Consider the following 27,408-nt stretch of genomic DNA (forward strand, 5'->3'; position numbering starts at 1 on the left):
GCATCGTGCCAAATACATCACTCGCGTTTTCTCCCTCATCTAGGAAGAGGCCAAGCGCTGGGCGCATCTGCCGCTGGGCAGGAAGCTTCTCCGTCCTGCGGAGACACCGCCCGCCCGCTGATGGCGCTGTGACTCGACTCGTTGCCCCAGAGGGATGGGGCACCCCCCCCTCCCAGCGCCACGCCCGCAGCTCCTGGGACTTGTAGTTCGCGGCCGCGTGGTGCGCAGGCGCACTGCCGCGTCCGTCCTGGGCGCGCGTGCGGGGGCGGCGGCGGTGGCGGCGGCGGCGCGGCGCGGCGTGAGTTAACGGGGCGGGGGCGCGGGCCGGAGGGAGGAGGGGTCCGGGACTGGCACGGGGAGCGCGTCGGCGCGGCGGGCCCGGGTGGGATCCGGTGGCGGCCGAGCGCTGCGCTCTCGGTGACACCTGCGCCCGTCCTGGGGCGGTGTAGCCGCAGGCGGTGCTGCGCGCATTCCTGGCCGGCCGCGCCCGAAGCCAGGTGCGCGGGGTCCGGGCGGGGGTCCGGGTGGGGACGGGGTCTCGGCGTTCCCGTGGAGGCGGCACGGGACAGTCGGAAAGGCCGCCCAGCTCCCAGAACGGCAGAGTCCAGCGCTTCCTTGCGGGGAGCCCCCGCTTGAGACCCCCGGGGGCGCGCGCTGCCGGGAGCGGACGACAGCTCGTCCAGCCCAGACTTGGAAGGGAAATGGAATGAACATGTTTGCTCTTGAAGGCAGAGAGGGGTTGGAACGTCCGGACTTCCCTGGGCTAGCCGGGGGTCTCCCCCGGGGCGATTCTGCCTGTGTCTGTCCCCTGGGCAGTGTCTGGGGACATTGGTGGTTGTCATGCCGGGGTGGCGGGGGGGGAGAGCGCCTTTCATCGAGGGGTGGGGCCAGGGGTGCTGCTCAGACCCCCGCAGCGCCCGGACGGCCCCGCCCCAGAGAAGGATCCAGCCCGTGTCCACAGCGCCCGGGGTGGGGGTGGGGGCGGGGGAGACCCTACGTTAATTATCCGGAAAAACACTTGAGTCAGATCCCTGCTCACTAGATAGCAGAATAAATTCCCAAAGGGTCAGACGGTAAGAACCAGAGAGACTCACCCCCAGCATCTGTGTCCCGCGCTCCCCACTCCTCTCAGGGTGTGTATTTAATTGTGTGCAGCATCCTAGGGCCTCAGGAGGGCAGATCATCATGGCACACGGAGTCTCTTCGGGCGGATGGAATCCCCGACACCAGCGAGCTCTCATTTGGGAATGACTGTCCCTAGGGGACCGTGGGTGATATCTGGGGGGAGACCCTGACTTACCCTGTGGCCCTGTGGTTCTAGTGGTATCGAGGGTCCACTCCATTTATGCCCAGCTGACCCGCCAGGGGAGGAGGAAGCAGCTGACCATTCTGCCAGTGTCCCAGCACCAAGCCCTCCAGTCTCTCCCCTTCCCTGGAGTGCATTTCCTTGTTCTTGTGACAAGTCCTCATCGGGCCTCATCCGGCCTTTCCTGTGGATCAAGGATGAGTTTCTGTGGTTCAAACATTGAGAGGGAAAATCCTGAGCCATGTGCCACAGGCCTGGGTGAAGGAGGGGGCGGGCGAAAGGGGCCACTGACATGCACCACGATTAGGAGGGTCTTCAAACTTCTAGAGGCTGGCAGAGAACTGGTCTGGAAGAGCTAGGAAGGGGCCGGGGGACCTGGACCCATTGCTGTGAGCTGCAGTGTCCCCAGAGCAAAGACGGAACCGCATGCAGCGTGGGGCCAGGGTGGTAGATGCGTTCCGTCCCCTGCAAGAAGCTCCCGGGCAACAGGGCTAAGGCGAGGACCAGAGCCCTCCCTCTCTGTTCACCTCTGGTGTTTGTGACTGTCCTGGGGCGGCCGGAGCAGAGCACCACAGCCTGCGTGGCCAACGCAACAGAAACCTCCACTCTCTCATTCTGGAGGCCGGAAGTCCGAAGTCAAGGGTCGGCAGCGCCCTGCTCCCTCCGAAGGCCCGAGGAAAGGATGCTCCCTGCCTCTTCCAGCTTCTGAGGGTCCCTCTCAACCCTCAGCGTCCCTTGGCCCGAAGCTGTGTCACTCGTCTCTGCGTCCACTGCCACATGGCCTTCTCCCTGTGTGTCCGTGTCTCTTTTAAGGACACCGTCCGTCATCGTGCATCAGGGCCTGCTTGACTCTAGGATGATTTAGTCACGTCTGCAAATTTCCTGTTTGCAAAGGTCACTTTCACGGGTACTGGAAGGTCAGGCCTTGAGCGTATCTTGTAGAGCACCTGACTCAGCACCGGGCAGTGTTTTCACCAGCAGGTGCCTGCTCAGGGTGGAGCACATGTGTCCTAGAGAGACACCTGATGCCCCGGGCATCTGGCCGGCCGGCCCTCTGCCCTGCAGAGCTGAGACCACGTGCTCCCGGTGAGTCGGAGCCAGCTCTCCGGCGAATTCTGCAGCACGTCCTCTCTGGCTCCCTGTTTAGGTTGTCAAGCTTTTGTTCTAGTTTATCTCAGTTTCACTTCATAAATGGTTTGCAAAAGAGGTTGGCATCACAGATCATGTCTTCCTTGATAATTTATTTTTTTTTTAGTTTATTTATTTGACAGAGAGAGACACAGCGAGAGAGGGAACACAAGCAGGGGGAGTGGGAGAGGGAGAAGCAGGCTTCCCGCTGAGCAGGGAGCCCGATGCGGGGCTCGATCCCAGGACCCTGGGACCATGACCCGAGCCGAAGGCAGATGCTGAATGACTGAGCCACCCAGGCGCCCCTTCCTTGATAATTTAAACAATTACTGGTCCTTCCTGGAGTTAGCCATGATACCGTTTGGTGTATATCCTTGCCAGCTTTTGGCCATCTTGCGATACATTACGTGTGTGTGTTATATATATAGTTATATATATTTAAGTTTTTTTTTTCCAGGTTTGTTAGTTTTATTTTTTTGGTAATAGCTTTATTTAGATGTAATCCACATCCCATACAGTTGGTTCATTTAGGGTATGCAGTTCAGTGACTTATAGTATACGCACAGAGTTGGGCAGTCACCATGTCTGTCTAATTCTGGATCCTTTCATCATTCTCCCAAGAAACCCTGTCCCCGTGAGCCGTTACCTCCCGCCCTATTCTCTAGCCCGTGGCAAAAACAGATCTACTTCCTGTTCATGGATGAACCTGTTCTGGAGACGTGTCACACACGTGGACTCACACCCATGGGGCTTCTGTGTCTGGTTCCCTCCCTGAGCGTTGTGGGCTCGGGGTCGATCCACGTAGAGCGTGTCAGGGCTGCACTTCTTTTTAAGGCTGAATAACAATCTGCTGTGTAGACGGAGCACATTTGTTTACCCATTCATCTGTTGACAGACCTTTGGGTTGCTTCCACCTTTGGGTGACTGCGAGTCACGCTGCCGTGAACATTTGTGAACAGATGTTTGTGTGGACGTATGTTTTTGTTTCTCTTGGGCAGAGAGCGTGGGTCCCATGTTACCTGTGTTTAACCATTCGAGGAACTGCCAGACTGTCTTCCACGGCGGCGGCCCCGTTGTCCATGCCCAAGGCGTCCATTTCTCCCCGTCCTCCCCAGCCCCTGTTCTTGCCTTTCTGATGCTAGTCATCCTCCTGGGGGTGACGTGTTACCTCACTGTGGGTTTGATCTGTATTTCCCCCATGACTCGCGACGTTGAGCATCTTTCTGTGTGCCGTTCCGTCATCTGAGTATCACCTTGGGAGAAGTATCTTTACTTGAGTGAGCTTTTTCTTTTGAAGGGATTTGGGGAAGAGGCATGCAGATGGCGCATGGAGCCCCCCGTGCCTTTCCAAAGCTCCCCCCTCATGCAGCAGCCCGGCTTCTTCGTTTGCCCTTGCCCCAAGGAACCTTGTGGGGATTCTTGTGTCCCAGTCGCCCTTCTGTGTGAAATTCTTCTGGCGGGAGGCTACTATTTTTTAAAATGTTTAATTGTGAATTAATTATAGACTCACAGGATGTTGCAGAAGCGGGGCAGAGCCCCCTGTACCCATCACGCAGCTTCCCCCATTGGCATCTCTCACAACAGTGATGGAAGCCAGCACATTGATACTGACCAGCCCCCCCACGAAGATTTAATACCACAGATGCATCAGTGTGTGGGGGCTGCCACAGAGCCCCGCGGACTGGGCGGCTCACACCACAGAGCTCGGTTCTCTCCCAGACCTGGAGCTGGAGGCCTGAGATCGAGGTGTCGACAGGGCTGATTTCATTCTGAAGCCTCTCTCCTTGGTGGTAGACAGCTGTCTTGTCTCCGCGCCCTCACATGGTCTTCTCTGTGTGTGTCTGTGTCCCAGTCCTCTCTTCTTTTCTTATTTTTTGTTTGTTTATTTATTTGAGAGACACAGAGATAGTGAGAGAGAGCACCAGCAGGAAGGAGGGCGACAAGCAGGATCCCCGCTGAGCAGGGAGCCCGATGCGGGGCTCGATCCCAGGACCCCGGGACCGTGACCTGAGCCGAAGGCAGACGCTTAACGACTGAGCCACCCAGGCGCCCCCCCCCCAAGTCCTCTCTTCTTATAAGGACATGGGTTTTATGGGACCAGGGCCCATTCCTAGCGACCTCATTTTGACTTAATTGCCTCGTTAAGAGCCCTGTCTTGAAATACAGTCACCTGAGGTCTTGTGGTTGGGACTTGAAGGTATGAATTTGGAGGGGACACCGTTTAGCCCATAACAACAGTTACATGTACACAGACTTACGTTGGAGATACTGCAGGTTTGGTTCCGGACCACCGACAATAAAGCGAGTCGCGTGCATTGTCAGGTTTCCCAGGGTGCGTAAAAGTTATGCTTACACTGACCTGGAGTCCGTTAGGTGTGCGGTAGCATGATGTCTAAAAATATTGTGTACGTGCCTTAATTTAAAAATACCTTATTGCTAATAAATGCAAACCGTCATCTGAGCTTTCCGCAAGGCATCATCACCGACCACAGATCTCCGTAACAACCACAGTAATGACGAGCTCGTGAGATCGCCGTGGCACAGAGACGTGAAGTGAGCAAACGCCGTGGGAGGAATGGCCCCGCAGACTTGCTGGATGCGGGGTTGTCCCAGACCTTCGATACCAAACAACGCATTATGTGTAGGTGTGCATTATCCGCCTCTGTACTGAACACGCATCTGTGCCTTATACATAAAAAGAACACTTCTTCTGACCTCCCCTCCCCACCCCAAGAACCAATTTGCAGGACCCCAGGGTTAACACTGCCTTACCCCTTACTGAGAATGCTTCTCCTCATGTCATCGACACCTCACTGTGGGGCGTTGATCGCAACCAAGATGCAACCCGGAGCGTGGACGGGAGGGGGCGGGCAGCATCAGGTCTCGGTTCAGCAAGATGAGTCAGCAATAGGGCGTCATGCACCTAAAATGGGTCATGAGGATAAATCTCATGTTGGGTGTTCTTACCACACACTATTAAAAAAAAAAAAAAAAAAAGCGTCAACCAACCAAGAGATTAACGCTAGTTCTGTTCTATTAACTAGATGGCAGACTTTTTCAGATTTCCCCAGATTTCCCACTACCATCTTCCTTCTGGCCCAGGAAACCCATCCAGGGGCCCACAGGACATTTTGTCACCTTGCCTTCCTTCTTGGGCTCATCCAGTCTGTGACTGTTTCTCACACTTTCCTTGTCTTTCATGACCTTGGCGCTTTTGAAGAGCACTGGCCAGGTGTTTGTAGAAGGTCCCGTGGGTTGAGTTTGTCTGATGTTTTCTCACGATTACACTGGGGTTATGGTTTGGGGGGAGGGTATCCCAGTGGTGTCATGTCACATCAGGGCATATCTGCTGTCCAGTCCGTGTCGCCGGTGACTCCAGCCTCGATCACCCGGCTCGGGTGGGGTCTGACAGGTTTCTCCAGTAGTAAGGTTGCCGTGTCTCCCTTGATCTGCAGTGTTTGCTGGAAGCAAGTCACCGAGTCAACCCACATGGAAAGCAGGGGTCTGGGGAGGCGGAGCTCCACCTCCTGGCCGAGAAACATGGAAGGATTTACAGATGTGCTAAAACCAGGGTGCTAATTAACATATTCTGGAGGCATGACCAATGTCCCGCCTCTCCTTGGAATCTCCCCAGTAATGAAGTGTGTGCATCGGTGGGTCTTGTCTGCAGGGATGGTTACTGGGGTGTTCCTGTGGTGATGGTCCGTTAATGGGGGGCGGGGGGTAGTGATTTTTTTGAAGTTTTCATCCAGGAATCCAGATCAAGCCCATCACAAGTGTCCATTCATTCCTCGTGAGTCTGCGTGGGAGTTTAGAGTTTACACATGGATGACACACCCAGAGGGGGCAGGTGGCTCACCTGTGGTGAGTGGGGACAGAGTGGGGACTGCTTCAGGATGCCGTCACTGAGGGCCAGAGCCAGACACTCGTTAGCGTGCTGGAAACAGAGTCTGCTCAGGCCCTGTGGCAGGGGGGAGAGACCTCCCGGTGGACCTGGGCTCCATCCCTGATGCAGCGTGGACAAGCCGGGGTATGTGGCAAGGGAGCAGGAGGGGGTCAGCGGACAGGCACTTGCCAAGAGGACACATCAGGGGGGCTCTGGCTAAACAGAGCTGATGGGGCTGCTGCTGCAGGCAGGCTGGGTGATCCCCACGCCACGTGGCTGTGGGATGGGGGGACCGGTCAGCTCTCCAGGGGATCAGACACAGGGCAGGGGCTCTTGCTAAAACTGGGTAATGCAGAACTAAACTCAGAAGCTCAGAGGTCAAGGCCTGGTTGAAAGGAGGGTTCAGAGTGGCCCCACTAAAGTTGGGTCAGGGAGCGAGTCCAGGGAGCCAGCTGGGCTGTGGGAAGGCAGACGTGAATCTGAGACACGCCCAGGGTGGGGGCGCCTGTGGGCTCTGAACTGAGCCTTCCAGAGTTTGAGCCTGGGTGGTCCTACTAGGTTGAATGGTGTTCCCCGCAAAATTCACGTCCACCCGGCACCTTAGAATGTGAGCTTATTTGGAAATAGGATCTTTGCAGATGGTGTTAGTGAAGGCAAGGTCATATTGGAGTAGGCGGGCCTAACCCAACGACTTGGTGTCCTCATAAGAAGAGAGACACAGATTCGGGAGACAGCCACGTGACCATGGAGGCAGAGACTGGAGGGACGTGGCCACAAGCCCAGGGCCAGCTGGAGTGCCCAGAACCTGGAAGAGGCAGGAAGGACCCTCTTCTGAAGCTGCTGGAGGGGGCGCAGCCCTGAGACCTTGATCTGACTTCTGACCTCCAGGATGTGAGAGAGTGAGTCTCTGTGGTCTTAAGCCTCCCAGCATGTGGTCATCTGTTTCAGTGGCCCCAGCACTGCTTTGCAATGGAGTGGGTGCATTCCATAAGCTTCCGAGACCTTCAGTCTCTCCGTAGGAGCCTGGGTTAAGGAGCCGTTAAGGCCCATGGCCTCTGTCCTGGCTTCTGTTGACCACACTGTTTGGGGGACACCTGGATTGGTTGCAGAGGTCTCCGGGCCCAGGATTTGGGGACTGGGGACAGGTCTGGGCCTGGGCTTCACGGTCCCTTCTCCTCCCGCAGCTCTGCCTGCCTTGGAAACTGCTCCTAAGAGAAGAGAATGGCTGCTGGCTACCTGCCCCCATGGCCCCAGGTGAGTGGGGACTTCCTCCGGCCCTGAAGATGCCCGGTGTGTCAGGGGAAGCGCTCCTACCGGACTTGCATTCCTCGCTACGTGGGAACCGAGGGAGCACTGCCCATGAGCATCTGGGTCCGAGTACCCCTGCTTCTTGGATGTCTAAGGAGAGGCATACGCTGGATTTAGCACACCTTTCCCCACAGGAGAGCTGTGCTTCCTTCCTGGGCTGGGAGCGCGTCCTTGTGGCCTGAAGACCCCGCACTTCCCCCATGGCGGGAAGAGCTGCGCCATCCTCCTTATTTAAAAATAATTTTCAAAATTGTGGTCAAATACACACAACATGAAATTCACCACTTTCAGTACATAGCTCGTGGCATGAAGCACACTCACCCTGTCCTGCGACCGCCCCCACCCTCTGTCTCCAGAACTTTCCATCTCCCCACACAGAGACTCTGTCCTCATGAAGCACGGACTCCCCACCCCCTGCCCCAGCCCCAGCTCCCACACTCTCCTCTGTCTCTGTGGACGGGACTCCTCTGGGGACCTCCTGGGAGTGGGGTCCTGCGGGATGTGTCCTTCTGGGTCTGGCTCCTCTCGCTGAGCCCAGTGTCCCCGGGGTCCCTCCGCGTTGTGGCAGGTGTCAGGGTCCTTTCCTTCCTAAGCCTGAGGACAGCTGCATTTGATGGGAAGCCGCCTTCTGGGGCATGAGCATCAGGAGAGAGGTGGGGAGCAGAAGCCACTATCGGCTGGGACAGCAGATCTGTAGAGAGCAGTAGGCAGGGTCCCTGTCCCCTAACTCACAGCTTTGGGAACGTGATCAGTGTCTGCATCAGAAATACAGAGGTGACCAACAGCTCGGGTTCAGGTGGTCCCTCGGAGAACAAGCCCTTTCCTGGGGTCATTTGTGAGTGACCCAGATGTCCAGTCAGTATCTGTGATGTTGTCCTATTGGGGCCCCCTGGAGAGAGGTCTTCAATTGCTCTGGCCCCCGCATCGAAGTCCTGGTCATTGCAGGCACACCTGCTTCAGGCCTGACACAGCCCTTGGGGACATTGTGAGGTTTCAGCTTGGAGCCCGTGCTGGGCCTGGAACCTGTGAGGTCAGGGTTCCAAACAAAGCCAGCGGCTTGTCCCTCGGCAGCGGCAAAGCTGAGATGCCACAGGGCCGGGCCGTGGCCGTTCTTGTCTCGTCTGTCTTCATGTGCACATAAATGGAGCCACTCAGACCGAGGCGGTCAGGCTGGAGGGTCCTCATCTCTCCAGGCCACGCGGGATCACGAGCCCCTTAGTGGCTCAGACCTGAGTCTTTAAAACCCCAACGGCATTTCTCCATCTGGGGATCTCCTCTCTCTTCATGTTGTTCTCCGATAGGTGTAAGTCATAAAAATCATAAGTCATGGAGGCTTGTTTTTAGTATTTAAAGAGCTTACATTTTAACCTGCTCACCAGGCAGCAAAAAACAAAGAACTTGTGTCCCACTGAGACTTTTTCCCTAGTCTTCCCTAATTGAGATGATCCATTATGGAATTATAATTATATATATTTATTTATTATAATTTTAAACAATATTTATTATAAATATTAAATATAAATATATTATTTAATAAATATGAAGTGATATTTCACACTCATTTCTAATTGTACATCCATATGTAATAGTCACAAAGTTCAAAGCCATTAAAATTGTTTTCCTTTTTATTTAATTGCAGATTTACTCAAAGCCTTGCAGTGAGTTCAGCAGCTGCAGGGTTAACCCTAGAGCTCCCTGGGAAGAAGGCAGCAGGAATGTGAGGGGGTCTGGGGGAGGTTGCAGCAGCAGCTGCTGGCCTGGAAAAAAGCCTGTTTTTTCCTACTTTATCTAAAAATTAAAAAAATATATTTTATTTATTTATTTGAGAGAGGGCGAGAGTGTGAACAGGGGAGGAGCAGAGGGAGAGGGAGATAATCTCCAGCAGACTCCGCACAGAGTGGGGAGCGCAGCACCCTGGGATCATGACCTGAGCTGAAATCGAGAGCTGGACACTTGACCGACCGAACCACCCAGGCGCCCCCACTTTATCTAAAATTTTGTGGCAGCCCTGGGTGCTTTTTTCTTCTGGGTGGGAGAAACACAGAAACTTTTAATATTGGGGCGCCTGGGTGGCTCAGTCGGTGAAGCATCTGCCTTCAGCTCGGGTCATGGTCCCAGGGTCCTGGGATCGAGCCCCGCATCGGGCTCCTTGCTCGGCCGGGAGCCTGCTTCTCCCTCTCCCTCTGTCTGCCGCTCCCCCTGCTTGTGCGCACTCTCTCTCTCTGACAATCAATCAATCAATCAATCTTAACAACAGCAGCAAATGGGCCGCATGTGCCCCTCCGGCCGCCCTGCGCTGGCAGTCTGACCTCTGGGCTGCGCACCCGCTCCACGTGGACCACCTCCCTCTGCGTTCCTCCTGTGACCGCGGATGGGGCGGGGGCGTGCCTGAGCAGAACCGATGTGATGTTTTAGGAGTTGGTGACCTTGGAGGATGTGGCCGTGGACTTCTCCCGGGAGGAGTGGGCGATGCTGGATTCCGCGCAGAGGAGGCTCTACAGAGAGGTGATGCTGGACACCTGGGCGAACCTGGCCGCCCTGGGTAAGACCAGCAGTGCGCATCCACCCGCTCCTCGGTTCACGCTCACTCAGCGTCTACGCTGCGTCCCGAGGGGGTTAGGAAGTGGGGGTTTGTGGGGTGAATACGGCGGCCGTGGTTCCTGTCCCTGTGGGCTCATGGTGCGCTGGGCTCTTTGACGCAGACAATGGCCTGATTTCTTCGCTGTGTGATTGTCCGAGCTGCTGTTGAGACGCACCTCGCACCTTAGTCCGAGAGAACGTCCCTGAGTCCTCTTGGCTACAGAGTCACCATTAAAAAATTTTTGTTGTAAAATACATGTAAAGTAAAATTTGCCTTCTTAATCCATTTTTTAGGTATACAATTCAGAGGCAGTAATTACATTCAAAATGTTGTAGGACCATCAGCGCTGTTTCCAAAACCTTTTCATCACCTCAGAGAGAAACCCTATACTCACTAAGCACGGACTCCCCACCCCCACCCTCCGTCTCTAGAACTTTCCATCTCCCCACACGGAGACTCTGTCCCCACGAAGCACGGACTCCCCACCCCCTGCCCCAGCCCCGGCTCCCACCCTCTCCTCTCTGTCTCTGTGGATGGGACTCCTCTGGGGACCTCCTGGGAGTGGGGTCCTGCGGGATGTGCCTTTCTGGGTCTGGCTCCTGTCGCTGAGCCCAGTGTCCTCGGGAGTCCCTCCACGTCGTGGCAGGTGTCAGAATTTAATTACTTTTTATGGCTAAATAATATTCCACTGTTTGGATGGACCACATTTTATTTATCCACTTGTCCATAGATAGACACTTGGGTTGTTTCAACTTTTTGGTCGCTGTGAACGTGGGTGTGCAAATAGCACTTCGCCTCCCTGCTTCCAGCAACCTTGGGTCCATACCCAGAAGTGGAATTGCTAGGTCCAACGGTAATTCTATGTTTACCTTTTCGAGGAACCACCAAGCTGGTTTTCACAGCACCATCTTACCAGCCATGCACAAGGATTCTGATTTTTCCACATCCTCTCTAAGACTTATTTTCTGCTTTTGCTCTTTTAAAAAAAATCATACCCATCCTACTAGGTATGACGTGATGTCTCACTGTGGTTTTGATTTGCATTTCCCTAATGGCTAATGACGTTGAACATCTTTTCATGTGCTTGCTGGCCATTTGTAGATTTTTCTCGGGGAAATGTAAAATCCACAGGTTTTTAATTAGGAAAATAAAATCTCCAGCTTGGTCAACGTGCTACCTGTCCAGTGTACTCTTGTCTCTTTCAGGAGCCTTGAAGAACCAAAGTTCTGATACAGGCATTGACGATGGCACACTTTCCCCAATGCAAACCTCTCGGGCCACCAGTCCTTCCCCATGGGTGGGATGTCCACTCTTTCTACCAGTGGTGCCTTCCCACTTGGAGCCAGGAGAAGCCATGTGGATGGGGCCACAAGGAACTCCCCAAACCTCCTGTTCAGGTGAGAGCCAGGCAGATACAAGCCACTGAGTGGGGGTGGCATCTTGGGGACTGCAGGTCAGAGATCTCTCCACAGAGGCCGGAACTCTATAAGGAGAAGGTTGAGGTCTTTGGTTGCTCTTTCTCAGATACCTTCGGTTCATCTCCGGCAACCTTGCCCTATGCACTAGCTTCTACCACCCGCTGTGGGTGCAGAGAAAAGATATCCCACTTCTTTTTTTTTTTCTTTTTTCTTTTTTTTTAAGATATCCCATTTCTTTCTTGAAGCTATTCTACCTGTATTTCTTCTTACCTCTCTTCCCTGTCTGCTTTCTTGATGATTCTTTCTCTCTGCCATATTCCTTCTCCCTCCTTTGTAGAACCATTCCTTCTATATTTACATTTTTTTCTCCCATTTTTCATCGTTGTCCAGCTTCTTACACTGCTTCCTGTCCTTAGGATCTTTTCCTGTTTTCCCCCATGTTGAATGCTGATATTTGAACATGAATTCACATGTGCATTGTGTATGTTGGAAGTACTTTGGTCCCACTATTATTAAGTTAAATGTCTTCCCCCTCCCCTTAATTTATTTCAGATTTAGAGACTAGTCTGAAAAGCCAAGAGTCAATTTATAAGAAGGTGGTTTTGGAGGAAGAACCAGCCAGTGGTATGAATATCATAAAGCTCTCCAGAGAAGACTGGGCATGTGGTCAGCTGGAGGAGAACCATGAAGACTCCCACAGGCTTTTGAGGCAAATGGCATATATCCAAGCAGAGGCATTTGCTCCAAAGGAGTCCACTGCCTGGCATGAGTTTGGGGAAACCTGTAGTATGAACTCAGACCTTGCTTTATCACAAGGAGGTTTTATAGGAAAACATTTCCATGACTGTGATCTTGATATTGAGAGTTTGGTAGCTGATCCATTCTTAAAACATCATCAGATGGGATATTCAGACCAGAGGCCCTGTGAAGGGAATGAATGTGGAAAAGACATCAGCCCAAACAGTCCCTTTGTTCAACACAAAAGAACTGGAATCTGTACGCATGCAGAAAGTGGGGAGTCATTTAATCATGGTACGGCTCTTAGGACACACACCACAATTAATACAGTGGGGAAACCCTATGAATGTTACCACTGCGGGAAAATGTTTAATCGGAGGCATTCCCTGAGTGAACATCAGAGAATACATACAGGAGAGAGACCATATGAATGTCAGGAATGTGGGAGAGCCTTTACGCACAGCTCAACCCTCACACGACACTTGAGAACTCATACTGGAGAGAAGCCCTACACGTGCAGTGACTGTGGGAAAGCCTTCAACAGGATTTCGTCTCTTACCCAGCACCGGCGGATTCACACAGGGGAAAAGCCCTATAAATGCAAAGACTGTGGAAAATCCTTCTGCCAGAGTTCTTACCTGATCTTGCACAGGAGAACGCATACTGGTGAGAAGCCCTATGAATGTAATGAATGTGGAAAGGCCTTCAGTGATCGCTCCTCACTTAACCAACACGAGAGAACTCACACCGGTGAGAACCCCTATGAATGTAATCAGTGTGGAAGAGCCTTCAGCCAGAGGTCTTCCCTCGTTAGGCACGAGAGAACTCACACTGGAGAGAAACCGTATAGCTGTAATGAATGTGGGAAAGCATTCAGCCAGAGCTCATCCCTTATCACCCATCAGAAAACTCACACTAGTCAGAAAACCTATAAAATAATTGATTGTGGGAAAGCTTTCTATCAGAGCAGCTACCTTATTGGATTTTAGAGATTATTGCTGCTCTGTAAAGTAACTTTTAGCACTCTACTACTTAAGTGTGGATAGGTTTTGCCCTTGTGATGTACTATGTGAAAAGAAGTAGGTGTATGCCACATTCTTTTTTTTTTTTTATTCTTATGTTAATCCCCATACATTACATCATTAGTTCTAGATGAAGTGTTCCATGATTCATTGTTTGTTGTATGCCACATTCTTGAAGAAAAACACTGAAGTCCAGATCTGAGAAGGGACCTTTTTAATGGGGAGAATTGCCATTGAGCTATGCCCAATGCCTGTCCTTTTGGAAGAGATTAATAAATGTGAACACTAACATGCAGTGGGATTTTGCTAAGAATTGTCACATTAATTTAGTTGTTGAAACAAAAAGTATTCTGTTTCAACCTTTTGTTTGAAACTTCAGTATTATTGTTTCAATAATCGGTTTCAATATTTTACATAGTCATTCTGCCCCTGTTGGTCACTTAGCTAGGTCCTAACTTGTTTCTTGTCCTGCTATGGCAATGCAGAATGTATGCTTACACAGAAGGAGCTTTGGGTGCAAAGTGGAAAATAAAGAGTGCAAAATAGTATGTGTGATTCTATCCAGTGAAGTCAAAATATGTACATAAGTGGACAAAGGCCGGACAGAGATGTGGAAGAATGAACGGAGTTTATTTGTCAGAGTTATCTGATTATGTGTGATTTTCTGCCTTTTGCCATTTTGTTTGGTATTGCCAAACAATTTGCTATTTTGTTTGGTATTTGCCATTTTGTAATGGTAATCAGTAGAAATCAGACAATGCCAAGGGATACGGCTTTGAACAGTCAGGGAGGACTGTGGACGCCATGATGGGAAGGATACAGTGCAGTAGGTCAGTGAAGCAGCCTTTGATGGCCTGGGAGAAGTCCCAACTGTGTGGTGGACTTGGCAGAGCAGAGACCACGAGCTCTGATGTGCATCATCACCATCAACGTCAATATTTACTGGTTGCTTGCTGTATTTCCAACATCACTCTAGCTCTTATATGTGGTTCCTCGTTTAATCTGAACAACCCCATGAGATGGTAGCTGTTCACATCTCTGTATGACAGAAGTGGAAACAGAAATAAGGTAACTTGTCCAAAGTCAGACGACTAGAAAGTGGCAGAGCCAGGATTTGAACTTGAACAACCTGTTCAAGGGGAGCTGTGTTTTCTAAATTCTCCTTGGAAGCCATCTGACTTTCATCTGAATCTTTCCCTCTCTCTGGAGCTGATGAGGATGGTTGCCTGTCAGATCTTTCAATTAAGTGGCACCTGATCACGTCGGTGTTGTTGCCTTTCTCCAAAGTAGAGATCCCTCATCTGGAGTCCGTGTAGACCCTATTGGGCTGATGGATGTTGCTTGACGGCTCTGTGAACAATCTTGAGTTGGATGCAGAATGTATGCTGGGGCATAATGTGTTATCTGGGGCAGTGTCTGTCGCTTTCATCCCATTCTGAGGACTAGCTGACATGGGGTGTCACGGGTACACTGTTTTTCCATTTCGCAGGGAGCCTGGTTCATTGTGTAGCCAGACCCATGATGGAGTGAGGGGCCGGGATAGACATTAAACAGCTAACTACATACTTTAATTAAATAATTGCATATTTTGGTAGTGCTCTTGGGGACTTAAACAGGATGCTGCTGTGATAGATAATATGAGAGGGACCAACCTCAGGGCCTTTCTGAGAACCTGATACTTGATTTGAGATGTGAGTGATTGGAGCCTCCAAGGTGAGGAATTTAACCAGAGGAGACCTTCAGTTTAGCTTTGTTTTCACATAGTTAATAAATATATATTTACAAGGGTGTCGGGCTGGCTTGTCGGTATAGCATGTGACTCTTGATCTCAGGGTCATGAGTTCAAGCCCCACGTTGGGCGTGGAGCCTACCTAAAAAAATATTTACAATGTTTGTTTTGATTTCTCTGACTCAAAAGTACTTTGAGAGAGAGTATGTATTTTTTTAAGCTTTCGGGTGTTTAAATACCCTTCTCCCGCTCTTTAAAAACAAATTATTTTTCTTGTCTGATTGCACTGGCTCAATCCTTTAGTACAGTGCTGAACAGGAGTGTTGAGAACAGACCTCCTTGCTTTGTTCCAGATCGTAGGGAAAAGCATTCAGTCTTTCACCACAGAGTATGATGTTTTCTGCGGGCTTTCTGTAGATTCCCATCATCTTTATTCAGTTTCTGCTTTTATTATGCTATGGTCTGAGAATGTGTCTACTGTCTTGAATCGTTGAGACATGTTGAGTTTCACTGTGTGGTGTACTATATGATCGAGTTTTAGAGGTGTTCTCTAGATACCGAGGAGAAGCTGTATTCTCTGTTTTTATGCTTTGGAATCTGGCTTGTCTGTTAAATCAATCTTACTAATCATTGGCTCTCAAATTTCATGTCAGGAGATTGAGATTTGACAAGTGAGAGTTGGTGCTCAGTAATGTGCATTTTTAATAAGCACACCAGGCGATTTCACAGATGCTCCTTCTCTTTCAGTTACACTTTGAGAACCATAGCTGGTCCTTAACTGTACTTAGATTGTTGATTCAAAGATAATTAGCTCAAAAGGATTAAGTTACAGTTTCCTACTGCTCTTGTGCTTACTTCCCGTCTGTATTTTCTGTTGTTTTCACTTCTTTTTCTTTTGTTTTGGTTTTTTATTTTCTTTTATTTGGTGTAAATAATTCGTGACAGGTCTTCATTGTGAATTATGCCCTTTATCATTTTGAAGTGACTCTCTTTGTCTGCTTTAATTAATAGTACCACCTCTGCTTTTTCAACAAAACAAATTTGTTTATTTTTGGTATAATTTTTCACCTCCTTTGAAGTTCAACTTTTTTTTTTTTTTAAAGATTTTATTTATTTATTTTGAGAGAGAGAGAATGAGAGAGAACACATGAGAGGGGATAGGGTCAGAGGGCAAAGCAGACTCCCTGCCAAGCAGGGAGCCCGATGCGGGACTCGATCCCGGGACTCCAGGATCATGACCTGAGCCGAAGGCAGTCGCTTAACCAACTGAGCCACCCAGGCACCCTGAAGTTCAACTTTTTAAGTTCCTTGTGTCTCTCATTTTTAGTACATAGTTGGTTTTTGTTTTAGGATTCAAAGCAGAAAATCTATTTGTTTTTAAAGGACACATTTATGCCAATTATTGCTGTGATAAATGTTGGCTTTAATTCTGATGTACTTTATGTCACTTATTTTTGAAGCTTCTTTTATTTTCTGACTTCTCTATTGATGGTATTGGTGGAGTGTATTTCTTTTCTGGTAATTTGGAAGGTGTATTTCCTGCTTCAGTGTCTTTTAGTATTTTATTTTATTACATTAAACATTACAATGAAACTATATTGTGACTTACCAGTATTAAGCAGCCTTTGTAGGATAAAAAGGCCAAGTTGCAGAGTGTGTATGATACATAATACACTTTAAAAATTTTTTTGAAAGTAGGGAAAATAATGTTATATATAGTGTATGGATTCAAATGTATGTCATGGCAATAATAAACACCAAATTTGTGACTGTGGTTTCCTCTGGGAGGAGGTGGAAGGGATTTGGGGATCCTGGAGGCGATACACAGGGCATTTCAATTCTATCTGTAATGTTTTCTTTCTTTCAAGCAATCTGATGGAGTATGGTAAGCTGATAGGATTTAATACAGTTTAACAGCAGATACATGAGTGTTCAGAAACTTACTGCATGTCCTGTATGGTTGAAATGCATAACAGTTTTAAAGTGCTTCCCTTCTCTCTGTGTTGTGATTCTCATTAATCCATGCTCTGAGGAGGCATGCAAAAAACCAGCCCTCCTAATGTTTCACAAATGGATGCTTATGGTGTGGGTAAAATTTCTCATCAGAATATCATCTAAAAAGTGCTACATTTCAGGGACGCCTGGGTGGCTCAGTCCATTAAGCGCCTGCCTTCAGCTCAGATCACGATCCTAGAGTCCTGGGATCGAGCCCCACATCAGGCTCCCTGCTCAGCGGGGAGCCTCCTTCTCCCTCTGCCGCTCCCCCTGCTTGTGTGTGCGCTGTCTCTCTGACAAATAAATAAATAAAATTAAAAAAAAAAAGTGCTGCATTTCAAACACAAAGACGCTGTTCTCTGAAAACCTGTGGGATCACTCCAAGAGGGACGGTTGTAGGAGCAGAATCAGGTTGAAGGAGCACCTGGAAAGTTGAGAATTGTCTCAGGAAAAATGAGATTGGGAAGAGGTCTTCTCTGTGCCATGACCGGAGCCATTTTCCTCTGCTTCAGACGCACTATGTGAGCTTCCTGTCACTGCTGTAACAAATCAGCACACATTTAGTGACTTAAAACAACCAATTTCTTACAACAGTTCTGGAGGTCAGAAGCCTAAACACAAAGCGTTGGCGAGGCTGTGTTCTTTTTGGAGAGCCTAAGAGAGAATCTGTTCCCTTACCTTTTCTGGTTTCTAGAAGCCACCCAAATTCCTTGGCCCTGCCGTCCCCTCCTCCATCCTCACCGCCAGCAGCGCAGGGTCTGCCCATCTCTGGGACTCCCACCCTCTGCCTCCCCCTCGTGAGGGCCTCCTGAGGACGCCGGGCCCCCGGGAACCCAGGGTCATCCCCACCTCGGGACCTTAATCAGCTCTGCAAAGTCCCTTTTGCCACATGAGGTGACATATTCCGGTTCCGTGATTAGGGCGCGTGCACCGTTAGGATGCTGTTATGCTGCTGGCCACACCTTTCCTACTTTGCTTTATGACCTGGGGTTGAAGTGGGGTGGAAATGCTGCAAACCACGTCTACTGTGTAGACTCCCCCAGTACTAGAACCTGCTAACTGAAGAGGTTGCAGGGAGGATGGAGGCTGCAGGAGGGAGACGGGGTCTTGCCCCTTCCTGTCCCTGTCACTGCTTGCACGTTTGACACTGTCTTTTTTACCTCCATATGTGAATCACATCCTAAATACCTTGACTCACGCTTCTTTTCCCTCTGGTTACTATAGTTTTACCTTTTTCTCTGGTTGCAGTGAATGTTTTGCGGAGAATTCACAGACCAGCCTCATTTTTCACCTTAATAAATGAAATGACATGTCCTTTATTATTTTTTAAAAGATTTTTATTTATTTATTTGACAGAGAGAGACACAGTGAGAGAGGGAACACAAGCAGGGGGAGGGGGAGAGGGAGAAGCAGGCTTCCCACAGAGCAGGGAGCCTGATGTGGGGCTCGATCCCAGGACCCTGGGATCATGAACTGAGCCGAAGGCAGACGCTTAACCGACTGAGCCACCCAGATGCCCCTGACATGTCCTTTACTAGTGATGCTTATAGGATATTTATCTGAACACATGGCAGGCCGACTAAGCCCGGACCCAGTCCTAAGGCAGACTTCTACATCTCATGGTTTATTGAAACTTGGTATTCACTATTAATCCATATTAAGCAAAAAAGTATATAATCATACTTTATTTTTTTTTTTAAAGATTTTATTTACTTGACAGAGACACGGAGAGAGAGGGAACACAAGCAGGGGGAGTGGGAGAGGGAGAAGCAGGCTCCCCGCTGAGCAGAGAGCCCCACGTGGGCCTCGATCCCAGGACCCTGGGATCCTGACCCGAGCCAAAGGCAGACGCCCAACGACTGAGCCACCCAGGTGCCCTATACTTTATTTTTAATAGTTGATGACTCCAGGGGCACCTGGGTTCCTCAGTCGGTTAAGTGCCTGACTCTTGGTTTTGGCTCAGGTCATGATCTCAGGATCCTGAGATGGAGCCCCAGGGCCAGCTCTACCCTGGGTGGGAGTCGGCTTGAATATTCTCTCCCTCTGCCCCTCCCTCCTCAAAATAAATAAATAAATTTATTTTATTTTATTTTTTAAGATTTTATTTGACAGAGAGCACAAGCAGGTGGAGCAGCAGTTAGAGGGAGAAGGAGAAGCAGGCTCCCCGCAGAGCAAGAAGCCAAATGCTGACCCCAGGATCACGACCCCAGCCGCCGGAAGACGCCCCAGTAAATAAATCTTTTTAAAAAATTCTGTTTGTAAATCAAACAAGTGATCGGAGTTTGGACGTCCAGTTAGTCTCAACCTAGAGTGCTGTCTGACATGAGCAGGCGTATGAGATGCCTTGGCTGTTTAGCTCACGTCTATTAAAGGTATTAAGGGTTTTCAAGTCCATCCCAGAGCGTTACACAAACTATTTTGTTTTCAGTTAACATAGGAATTCAGTTACCTTAGGGACATCACAGCATTTTATATTGAAAAATTTCCTGGGGACACATCAAAACCCTGACTGGAAATAAATTTCCTAGCAGCGTAGAACTTGCACCTGCGGACCGTAAGGGCTGCCCGGGACCCGTGGACCCGGTTTGCTGACCTCCAGCGGGGGGTGGGGGGTCAAGGGCGGGGCTCCCGGTGTCAAAGGTCACCCGTGAAACCCGAGCTCCCTGGGCCTCCCCTGCGGTGACGTCACTGAGGAGGGTCTTTGTTCTTAAACAAAGAGCACAGGGCCACGGTGACCTCGACCCCAGACCTTCCGGTCCCGTCTGCTCCTGTCCGGCTCCAACAAGGGGCGCTCCGCGGGGACACCGAGTCAGGACTTCCCAACCCAGCAAAAGGACCCGGGCGGAGCGCCGAGGGGCGGGTGAGACGCCGGACCCGCCGCGCCGGGAGGAGGTTCCGCTGGGAGCGCGCGTCCGGAGCGGGCGGGTCAGCCACGTGTGTCCGGACGGCCTGTCACTCAGGTGCAGAGGCGTGGTCCTGGAGAACCGTCCAATCGGAACGAAAGGGGCGGTTCTCGGAGGACAATCAGGGACTCCTGGGCGGTGCCCGGAGAGCTAGCCAATCAAGGAGGCGGGTCCCGAGCACTGCCCAGTCAGGGGCACCGGAGGCGGATCTTGGAAAAGTCCCCAATCGGAGGCCCCGGGAGAGGGAGGTGCCCGAGCACCGTCCAATCAGACGCGGGGGCGGGCGCGCTCGAGGCCGCGTGGACGTGGCTCTGGGCCGGCCCGGGCGCTCCCGCGCACCTCCCCCGCGCGGCTCCAGGTGTCCGGTGCGCGCCGCTCTCACCTGCCCGGCCCGCGGGCCCGCGGGGAGGACGCCCGGAAGCTCGGAGCCGGGCCGCGAGATGGTGAGTGCGCGCGGCCCGGGCCGAGACCGGGAGGGCCTGGTTCCAACCGGCCGGAACCGGCTTCCTGCGGCCGCGGGCCCGGGGGTTCCCGCCCCCGGGGGTCCCGACCCGAGTCTCCGCCCTCGGTTGAGGGCTCGGGGACTCTCAGTCCTGGGCCGGCTCCTCCCCGAGGACAGCCTCGGGGTGCAGTGGGGGGGGGCGGGCGAGGAGTGTGGGGAGACCTGCAGGGGGCCCTGGGCTCGGGGGACCCCCTGGCAGGCCCTCGGCCGCAGGTCACCCCGACTCCGGTTCTCAGTCCTGGAACCAGGGTCCGGCTGGACGCTGGTGTTGCGGGAGAGGAGAACCGGTTCCTGCCGCTGGGCTCTCCACCCAGAGGGCTGGTGGTGTCTCCTGCACGCACCGCGCGGAGGCCCCGGGGCCGGCGCCCTTTGTTCGGGGCACACTTCGGGGCGCTGGGCGAGGGCACCCCGCGCTGTCTGCCGGCCGCGCGAGACCCTGGAGACACACGCCCGGGGGCGTCCCCTTGAAAAGCTGTATTCACTTAGCGGAGCCGCAGTGTTGGAGCAAATGTCCAATCCATTTAATTGATGGAGCGTGAAGGCGAAGATGAACTATTTTCAACGGAATGAATGTCAGAAAAATAAGGAAATGTCTTGCGTTCCCTGTGTTAAACACTCTTTTTAAATCCCCCCCCCCCGGCGTGGAGTAAGTTTCTCAAGTCAGTGCCTTTGAGTGGGGACAATTGGAATCCCAGGGCCTACCCGTGAAAGCCCTTCTGGGGAAAAGCACGTCCCCGAAATAGAGAAAAATCTCCCTTCCAGTGCGGCTTCGGAGAAACGAATCCCTTTCCCCAAAGTGTGGGAGGTCAGCTGGGAATTACGGAGATTGCCCAGTCTGTTCTTTTCTGGGCAGCGTGGAGGACTTGTGACGCTGGGCAGTACTGTTTCCTGTTGTCCGTAATACACTTTGCTTTCAGCTACAGTCCATTGGCTAAAGTTCATTTATTAATAAGCACCTTTCTCATCTGGAAATCAGATTGTCACTGTCGCGCTCTTCGGGGGCTGCGCGCTGTGATTCAAGCCTCCCCATAGACTTGGAGCCATCGATTTAGGCGGTGTCTCTGTGAATCTCATCAGGTCAGGAGTGTCTTTGCTTTCAAATCCTTGCTGGGTGTGGGCAGGCCCCGCCTTGTTCTTTAGAACATTGTGCCTGGTTTTGGACATTCGTTCTTCCTATTAGGTTTGCAAAATTGGTATTTGTCTTGCCCCCTCCCCCGCCCCCCAAACCACACTTGGTTTATGGATTTAATGGTATTTTTTGAAGACCCTAGGTCTGTCTTGGGAGGGTTGATATCTTAGTGACAGTGAGCCCCCAAGCCCCCCCAAGAATGTGTGCCTTCTTTCCATTTGTTTCGTTTTGGGTATTACCCTTAATGTTTTCAAATTTTTCCTTTTGGGTTCTTTTTTTTTTTTTTTTTTTAAAGATTTTATTTATTTATTTGAGAGAGAGAGAATGAGAGAGAGCACATGAGAGGGGGAGGGCCAGAGGGAGAAGCAGACTCCCCGCCGAGCAGGGAGCCCGATGCGGGACTCGATCCAGGGACTCCAGGATCATGACCTGAGCCGAAGGCAGTCGCTTAACCAACTGAGCCACCCAGGCGCCCCATCTTTTGGGTTCTTTAATAGCCTTCATTTTACTTATTTAATACTAATGAAATTTGGTTTTTACCATAGTATGTGTTACCTTTTTAAAAATATATTTTCCAACTTGCTGTTTCTATTAATTAGGTCATAGAAGGGCGCCTGGGTGGCTCAGTCGGTTAAGCGTCTGCCTTCCACTCAGGTCATGATCCCCGGGTCTTGGGATCGAGTCCCACATTGGGCTCCCTGCTCAATGGGGGGTCTGCTTCTCCCTCTCCCTCGGCCGCTCCCCCTGCTTGTGCTCTGTCAAATAAATAAATAAAAAATCTTTTTAAAAAATTAGGTAATGAAGTTGGGTTTATACTGAAGTTTTATCCTGGATTCTTATTGAAAATCTTACTCTGTGACTGTCATTTCTGTTCCATAGGTGTCCTGTATATACAGTTTTTAGGTTTAGACACGAAGGCAAGGGTTTCTTTTCTAGTATTCTACCTTTGTTTATTTCCTGGTGGTACTGATGGGATCTCTAGTATAATGTTGACTAACAGTGAGGAGCTGTGCATACCTGATTTCTACCTAATTGTTTTCGAGAAAACAGTGAGCTTCATACCATTTATATATTCCTTGTTCTGTTTTGAACGTTCTTTTATTGGTTTTCTCTTCTCAGGTTAGGCATGTTAGTTACCATCATTTCCCAATGGTAAGATTTTTTATGTACGAGTGTTGAATATTATAAAATGGTTTTTGGCAACTCTTACGATGATTACAGGTAAATCATATGAATAGATTTCAGAGTTTTCTCTTGTGTAATATAGGATCGGCGCAGGAAAATGCAAATGACCTAGGTACAGCTGACAGATACCTTAAAAAATAATCCTCTGTGAAATGAAATTCAACCCTAAATGTAGAACTTTCACACCAGACACCCCACTTGGAGTGATCCCCAGGGTCAGGTCCCCTCACTCTCAAGATGTAACTAGTATGTGGAAGTATATAAAGACTTATATATATATCTATAGTTCTGCATATATGCTTCTGTGCATGTGTGCATATTGTTATATGTGTGTACTTACATGTATTTTTGAGCAATTAGGTATCCATTTGCAGTACAATCTCAAATGGTTACTTTTCTGCTCTCCTTTACTCCGCCCTCCAACCAGTCATTCCTATGTGTCTGTGTCCGTAGCAACTCGGATATAGATAAACGTACATACAAACACACACGTAAATATACACATATCCCTCCTCATCCCCTTGCTGTGGCACATTTTCCGTAGTACTTATATTTGGTTTGCTTATTTATTATTTTCCCCCAAGAGAATTTAAATCCACAAGGTTCAGGATTTTTGTTTTGTTAGTACCAGTACAAGGACCTGTGTAACTGCACCCGGAATGCATCTTACCCCACGGAGGAGCTAGAAATCGGACCCTCAGAGCAGTCCTAGCTGGGCGCAGGAGCACAGCGTGTGAGAGTGGAATGAGCTTCCCCACGGGGCTCTGAGGATCGGTGTGTCTCCTTACCACCTCGGGAGACACCAGTCGCAACAGCGGAACCACTGTGAGCTGTGTGTGCAAGCGCGGGTGTTCGAGGAGTCTGCTCTGCATTCCCTCTGCTCTGCACCAGCGTGCCCAGCTGCTCTGCAGAGTTCCTAGGAACACATGCGCTAATGTGCACAAAGCTTTTTGCAGAGTCTTTTGCATATTTTGGGTTCTCAATGCACATTTTTTATATAGATTTTATTTATTTATTTGACAGAGAGCACAAGCAGGGGGAGCGGCAGGGAGAGGGCAGAGGGAGAAGCAGACTCCCCGCTGAGCAGGGAGCCTGACATGGGGCTGGCTTCCAGGACCCCGGGATCATGGCCTGAGCTGAAGGCAGATGGTTAACCGACTGAGCCACCCAGGCGCCCCCTCAGTGCACGTTTAAAAAATTAATGTTGTGTTAAAGTATTTGATGGTTTCCAGCTGGGTGTGTTGGAAGTCCCTATCTCCATCTGTTGGGGCTGCTATAACGAAAATGCCATAGACTGGGCGCTTATAAACAATGCACGTTTGTCTCTCTCAGTTCTGGAGGCTGGGAAGTCAAAAGTCAAGGCCCTGGCAGATTTGGTGTCTGGTGAGGACCTCCTTCCTGGTTCATGGACAGTGGTCTCACTGTTTCCTCATGTGGAGGACGGGGCAAGGGCGCTCTCTGGCGTCTCTCATAAGGGCACTCATCCCATTCGTGAGGGCTGCACCCTCATGACCTAAGCCCCTCCCAGAGCCCCCACCTCCCAGTACTGTCACATTGAAGTTAGGGTTTAACATGAATTTGGGGGGGCACAAAAACTTTCAGTCTATAGTGGCCCCCAAGACCACCCTTCAGTTCAGAGATTCATTAGGAGGACTCCCAGGACCCAGCATGTAGTTGTGTTCACGGCTCTGATTTGTTATAGCGCAGGAATACAGAGCACAGTCAGCAGAGGGGAAATGTACTGAGGAGACCAGGTGCAGAGTTCCAAGGGTCCCCTCCAGTGACATCACGCAGGCTGTGCTGAGTTCCCCCGGCAGCCGGGCATGATGGCACATGTGGAATGTTCTACTAGGGAAGCTAATGAGAGACTCAGTTAGCAGGTCTTTTAATGGGGGCTGGTCATGGAGACACCTGCCACCATGGAGGCAGGTCCTTGCCTAGCATGGACCAGGATTCCAGACTCCCAGAAGGAAAGCTGGTCTTCAGCACAAGACATGGTTTGCAGAAAAAGACACAAGGAGCCTCTCCTAGCAGTGTGGTGGGAAGCCTCCCCAAATCCACGTTCCTCTGAACCAGCCAAGGGCCAACCTTGGAAGCAGGACTTTCTAAGGATAAGGACACTGAGGCCTGTTCAGTTGTCACTTCTCAACAGCACATTCCTTTGGCCCTTGGACGAGACCTCCTTACAGCAATTATCATCCGTAGTTCCCTTTGCAGCTGGGTGAGACAGGTCTGCAGTATGCCCTGTAGGGGGTCCTGGGCTTGCCCAGTTCAAGTAAATCCCATTAACCAGAAAGGTAAAGGTCTTAGAATGTTAGGGGGCTTCATCGTCAATATTTCTGTATTGTTTTATTTTTCTGTATTCTTTTCCACCTGGCCTCAGGTGTCCATTCCTGTAGGTTGCAGCTGACCTGAGTGTCTCCCGGGGATAAGATGGTGTCCCGATGGGATGTGCATGAGGCAGCCCGGTCAGCAGGCCCCCAGCAGGCCGATTTTAAGTAATTCGGTCTGGTCCTTGTTCGGAGGGACTGCCTGCCCACATCACTAGCTTGTCCCCCTTGCCAGTGTGGACGGTGTCTGGGGGTGATCTGTGTGGAAAGAAACAGAAGTGAAGGGCTTGATTTCAGATGGTCTCATCGGAGAATGAGGCCTTCCTCACTGGCAACTGTAAGTGACCCAGACGGACCACCCCGAGGTTTTCATAGCTTAGGATCTTGAGGAAGTGTCCTAAATCTGCAGTATTCCCAGAGTCAGAGCCTCATGGAGCTGATACCTGCTTCTGGATCAGTACGGTGTGCGCTAAGGCCGAAGCCTCCCGTTGTGGACACCATGGAATGTGAGCTTGCAGTCAAGTTCAGGCAGTTCGGAATTCAGCATTCCCTGAATCACTAGGGGCCTTTCTTAGCAGCAGCAAAGCCGAGACACTGCAGGGTCAGAAAGTTGTGTTCCGAGGTGCAAGGACGACTTTCCCCAACCCACCGGAGCCGCTGCTGGGCAGTCATCAGTCTGACGGTCGTCAGAAATAGGGTTTCCTGAGAGCCCTCCGACGAGCTGACGACTTGCACTTAAAATTCCCAAAGTGTATCTCCAGGTAGAGATTGCCTGTCTCTTCACTGTTTCCCTCTTGTTTTGAACCTCCAGTAGGTAAAAACTCAGTAAAAGATCATTTGTTACAGAGACCTAAACTCGTTTCTAAGACTTAGAGTTTAACTTCCACTCCCTGCACCAGTGGCAACAAACAAGGGGGTCGTGTCCTGTCAGCACTTCTTTCTGTGCACTGATGGGGATGGTCCCTCTGGCATTTAAGGAGATTACACGCACATCCGCCTGCATCAGCTTTTATCTTACGGGCAGGTGCAGTAGTCATGAAGCAGAACGATTTTAAGTAAAAAATCCCCTTCCCCTTTTTTTCTCATCACAATTTTTAAGAAGATTTTGTTTATTTATTTGACAGCGAAAGAGCACAAGCAGGGGGAGCCCCAGAGGGAGAGGGAGAAGCAGGCTCCCCGCTGAGCAGGGAGCCCGATGCAGGACTCAATCCCAGGACCCTGAGAGCATGACCTGAGCCGAAGGCAGACGCTTAACCAACTGAGCCACCCAGGCGCCCCTCATCACAAATTCATTCAAAGCCTGTGTTAGTTTTGTAGGGTTCCCATAACAAATTGCCATAAACTGGGTGGCTTAAAAACGTATTCACTCAGCGTTCGGGAGGTGAGAAGTCCAGAAGGAGGTGGCGGGAGGATTTTGCATCTCGCGGCTTCTGGTGGCCCCCAGCGTTCTTCTTATGACAGTGGAATTCCGTCTCTGCATCCCGTCTTTATGTGGCCACCTTCCCCGAGTGTCTCCGGCTTCACGTGGCATTTTCCTCTTAGAAGGCCACCAGTCGGCTTGGATTGGGGCCTTTCCTAAAGGCCTCGTCTTTACTTGGTTACATTTGCAGAGATCCTATTTCCAAGTAAGGTCACATTCATAGGTCCAGGGGGTTAGGATTTCAACATACCTTTTTGGGAGACACAGTTTGAGCCACAGTGAGGCCCTAGTAGTAAATCAGCGTTTACAGCGGTAACATTACAGCTGCCAGGGGAGGTCCTGGCTCGGATGCGCGTGCGGGACAGGAGGCGCTGGCAGCCCAGCAGCAACTAGAGAAGAAAGGGTAGAGGATCCCTGCCCGCTAGGCCCTTGGTTTATTGAAAGGTTTGCTCCAGCTCTAGAAGCTGATTGAACTATTTTTTTTTTCCCAATGCAGTGCAAACTTTTCATATTTTTTTTTGCCCATCCATAGTTTACCTTGGTAACTTGGAGGCCTTTTCTCCTCTTGCCTGGAGGAGTGAACAAAAATCAAAGACCTCACCGAAGCTGTGCTTTGTTTTTCTTCTCTCGCTCAGAGAGCGTGGCCAGAAGCAGCCAGTCTATCCAGTGCGCCAGGCCTCCTGGAGCTGGACCCGCCATTTTTACCTCTTTTTTTTTTTTTTTTTTAAGATTTTTTAAATTTATTCATTCGAGACACAGAGGGAGGGGGAGAAGCAGGCCTCCCGCGGAGCAGGGAGCCGGATGCGGGTCTCGATCCCAGGACCCCGG

General features: G+C 50.7%; 2 protein-coding genes across 6 annotated transcripts in view; both read left to right on the forward strand.

Moving 5' to 3' along the window:
• Positions 1 to 237: 237 nt before the first annotated feature.
• ZNF554 (zinc finger protein 554) lies at positions 238 to 16,712 on the forward strand. 3 transcript variants are annotated; one of them, XM_081797826.1, is made up of 6 exons: positions 500 to 7,219; positions 7,505 to 7,574; positions 8,197 to 8,331; positions 9,268 to 10,170; positions 11,415 to 11,606; positions 12,180 to 16,712. In XM_081797826.1, exons 4-6 carry the CDS (start codon positions 10,098 to 10,100, stop codon positions 13,352 to 13,354), a joined length of 1,440 nt encoding a protein of 479 aa, XP_081653952.1. In that variant the 5' UTR covers positions 500 to 7,219; positions 7,505 to 7,574; positions 8,197 to 8,331; positions 9,268 to 10,097; the 3' UTR covers positions 13,355 to 16,712. The 3 variants fall into 3 exon arrangements, with proteins under 3 accessions (XP_081653896.1, XP_081653850.1, XP_081653952.1); XM_081797770.1 differs by lacking the exons at positions 500 to 7,219; positions 8,197 to 8,331 and adding an exon at positions 238 to 298 and having other exon boundaries at positions 10,044 to 10,170; XM_081797724.1 differs by lacking the exon at positions 8,197 to 8,331 and having other exon boundaries at positions 499 to 7,219; positions 10,044 to 10,170.
• Positions 16,713 to 19,849: 3,137 nt separating this feature from the next.
• Positions 19,850 to 27,408, forward strand: part of ZNF555 (zinc finger protein 555) — a 13,817-nt gene continuing 6,258 nt past the window's right edge. For 2 of the 3 annotated variants that reach the window (XM_081797062.1, XM_081797189.1), the window contains exon 1: positions 19,850 to 20,457. In XM_081797062.1, the coding sequence (XP_081653188.1) occupies positions 20,455 to 20,457 (3 nt within the window). In that variant the 5' untranslated portion in view covers positions 19,850 to 20,454. Of the gene's footprint in view, positions 20,458 to 20,497; positions 21,594 to 27,408 lie in introns of those variants that run through there. The other variant, XM_081797123.1, reaches the window with a different exon arrangement.

Source organism: Leptonychotes weddellii, chromosome 1 (genome assembly GCF_054177405.1).
Source record: "Leptonychotes weddellii isolate Sample4059 chromosome 1, ASM5417740v2, whole genome shotgun sequence".
In the NCBI taxonomy this organism is placed as follows: Eukaryota; Metazoa; Chordata; class Mammalia; order Carnivora; family Phocidae; genus Leptonychotes; species Leptonychotes weddellii.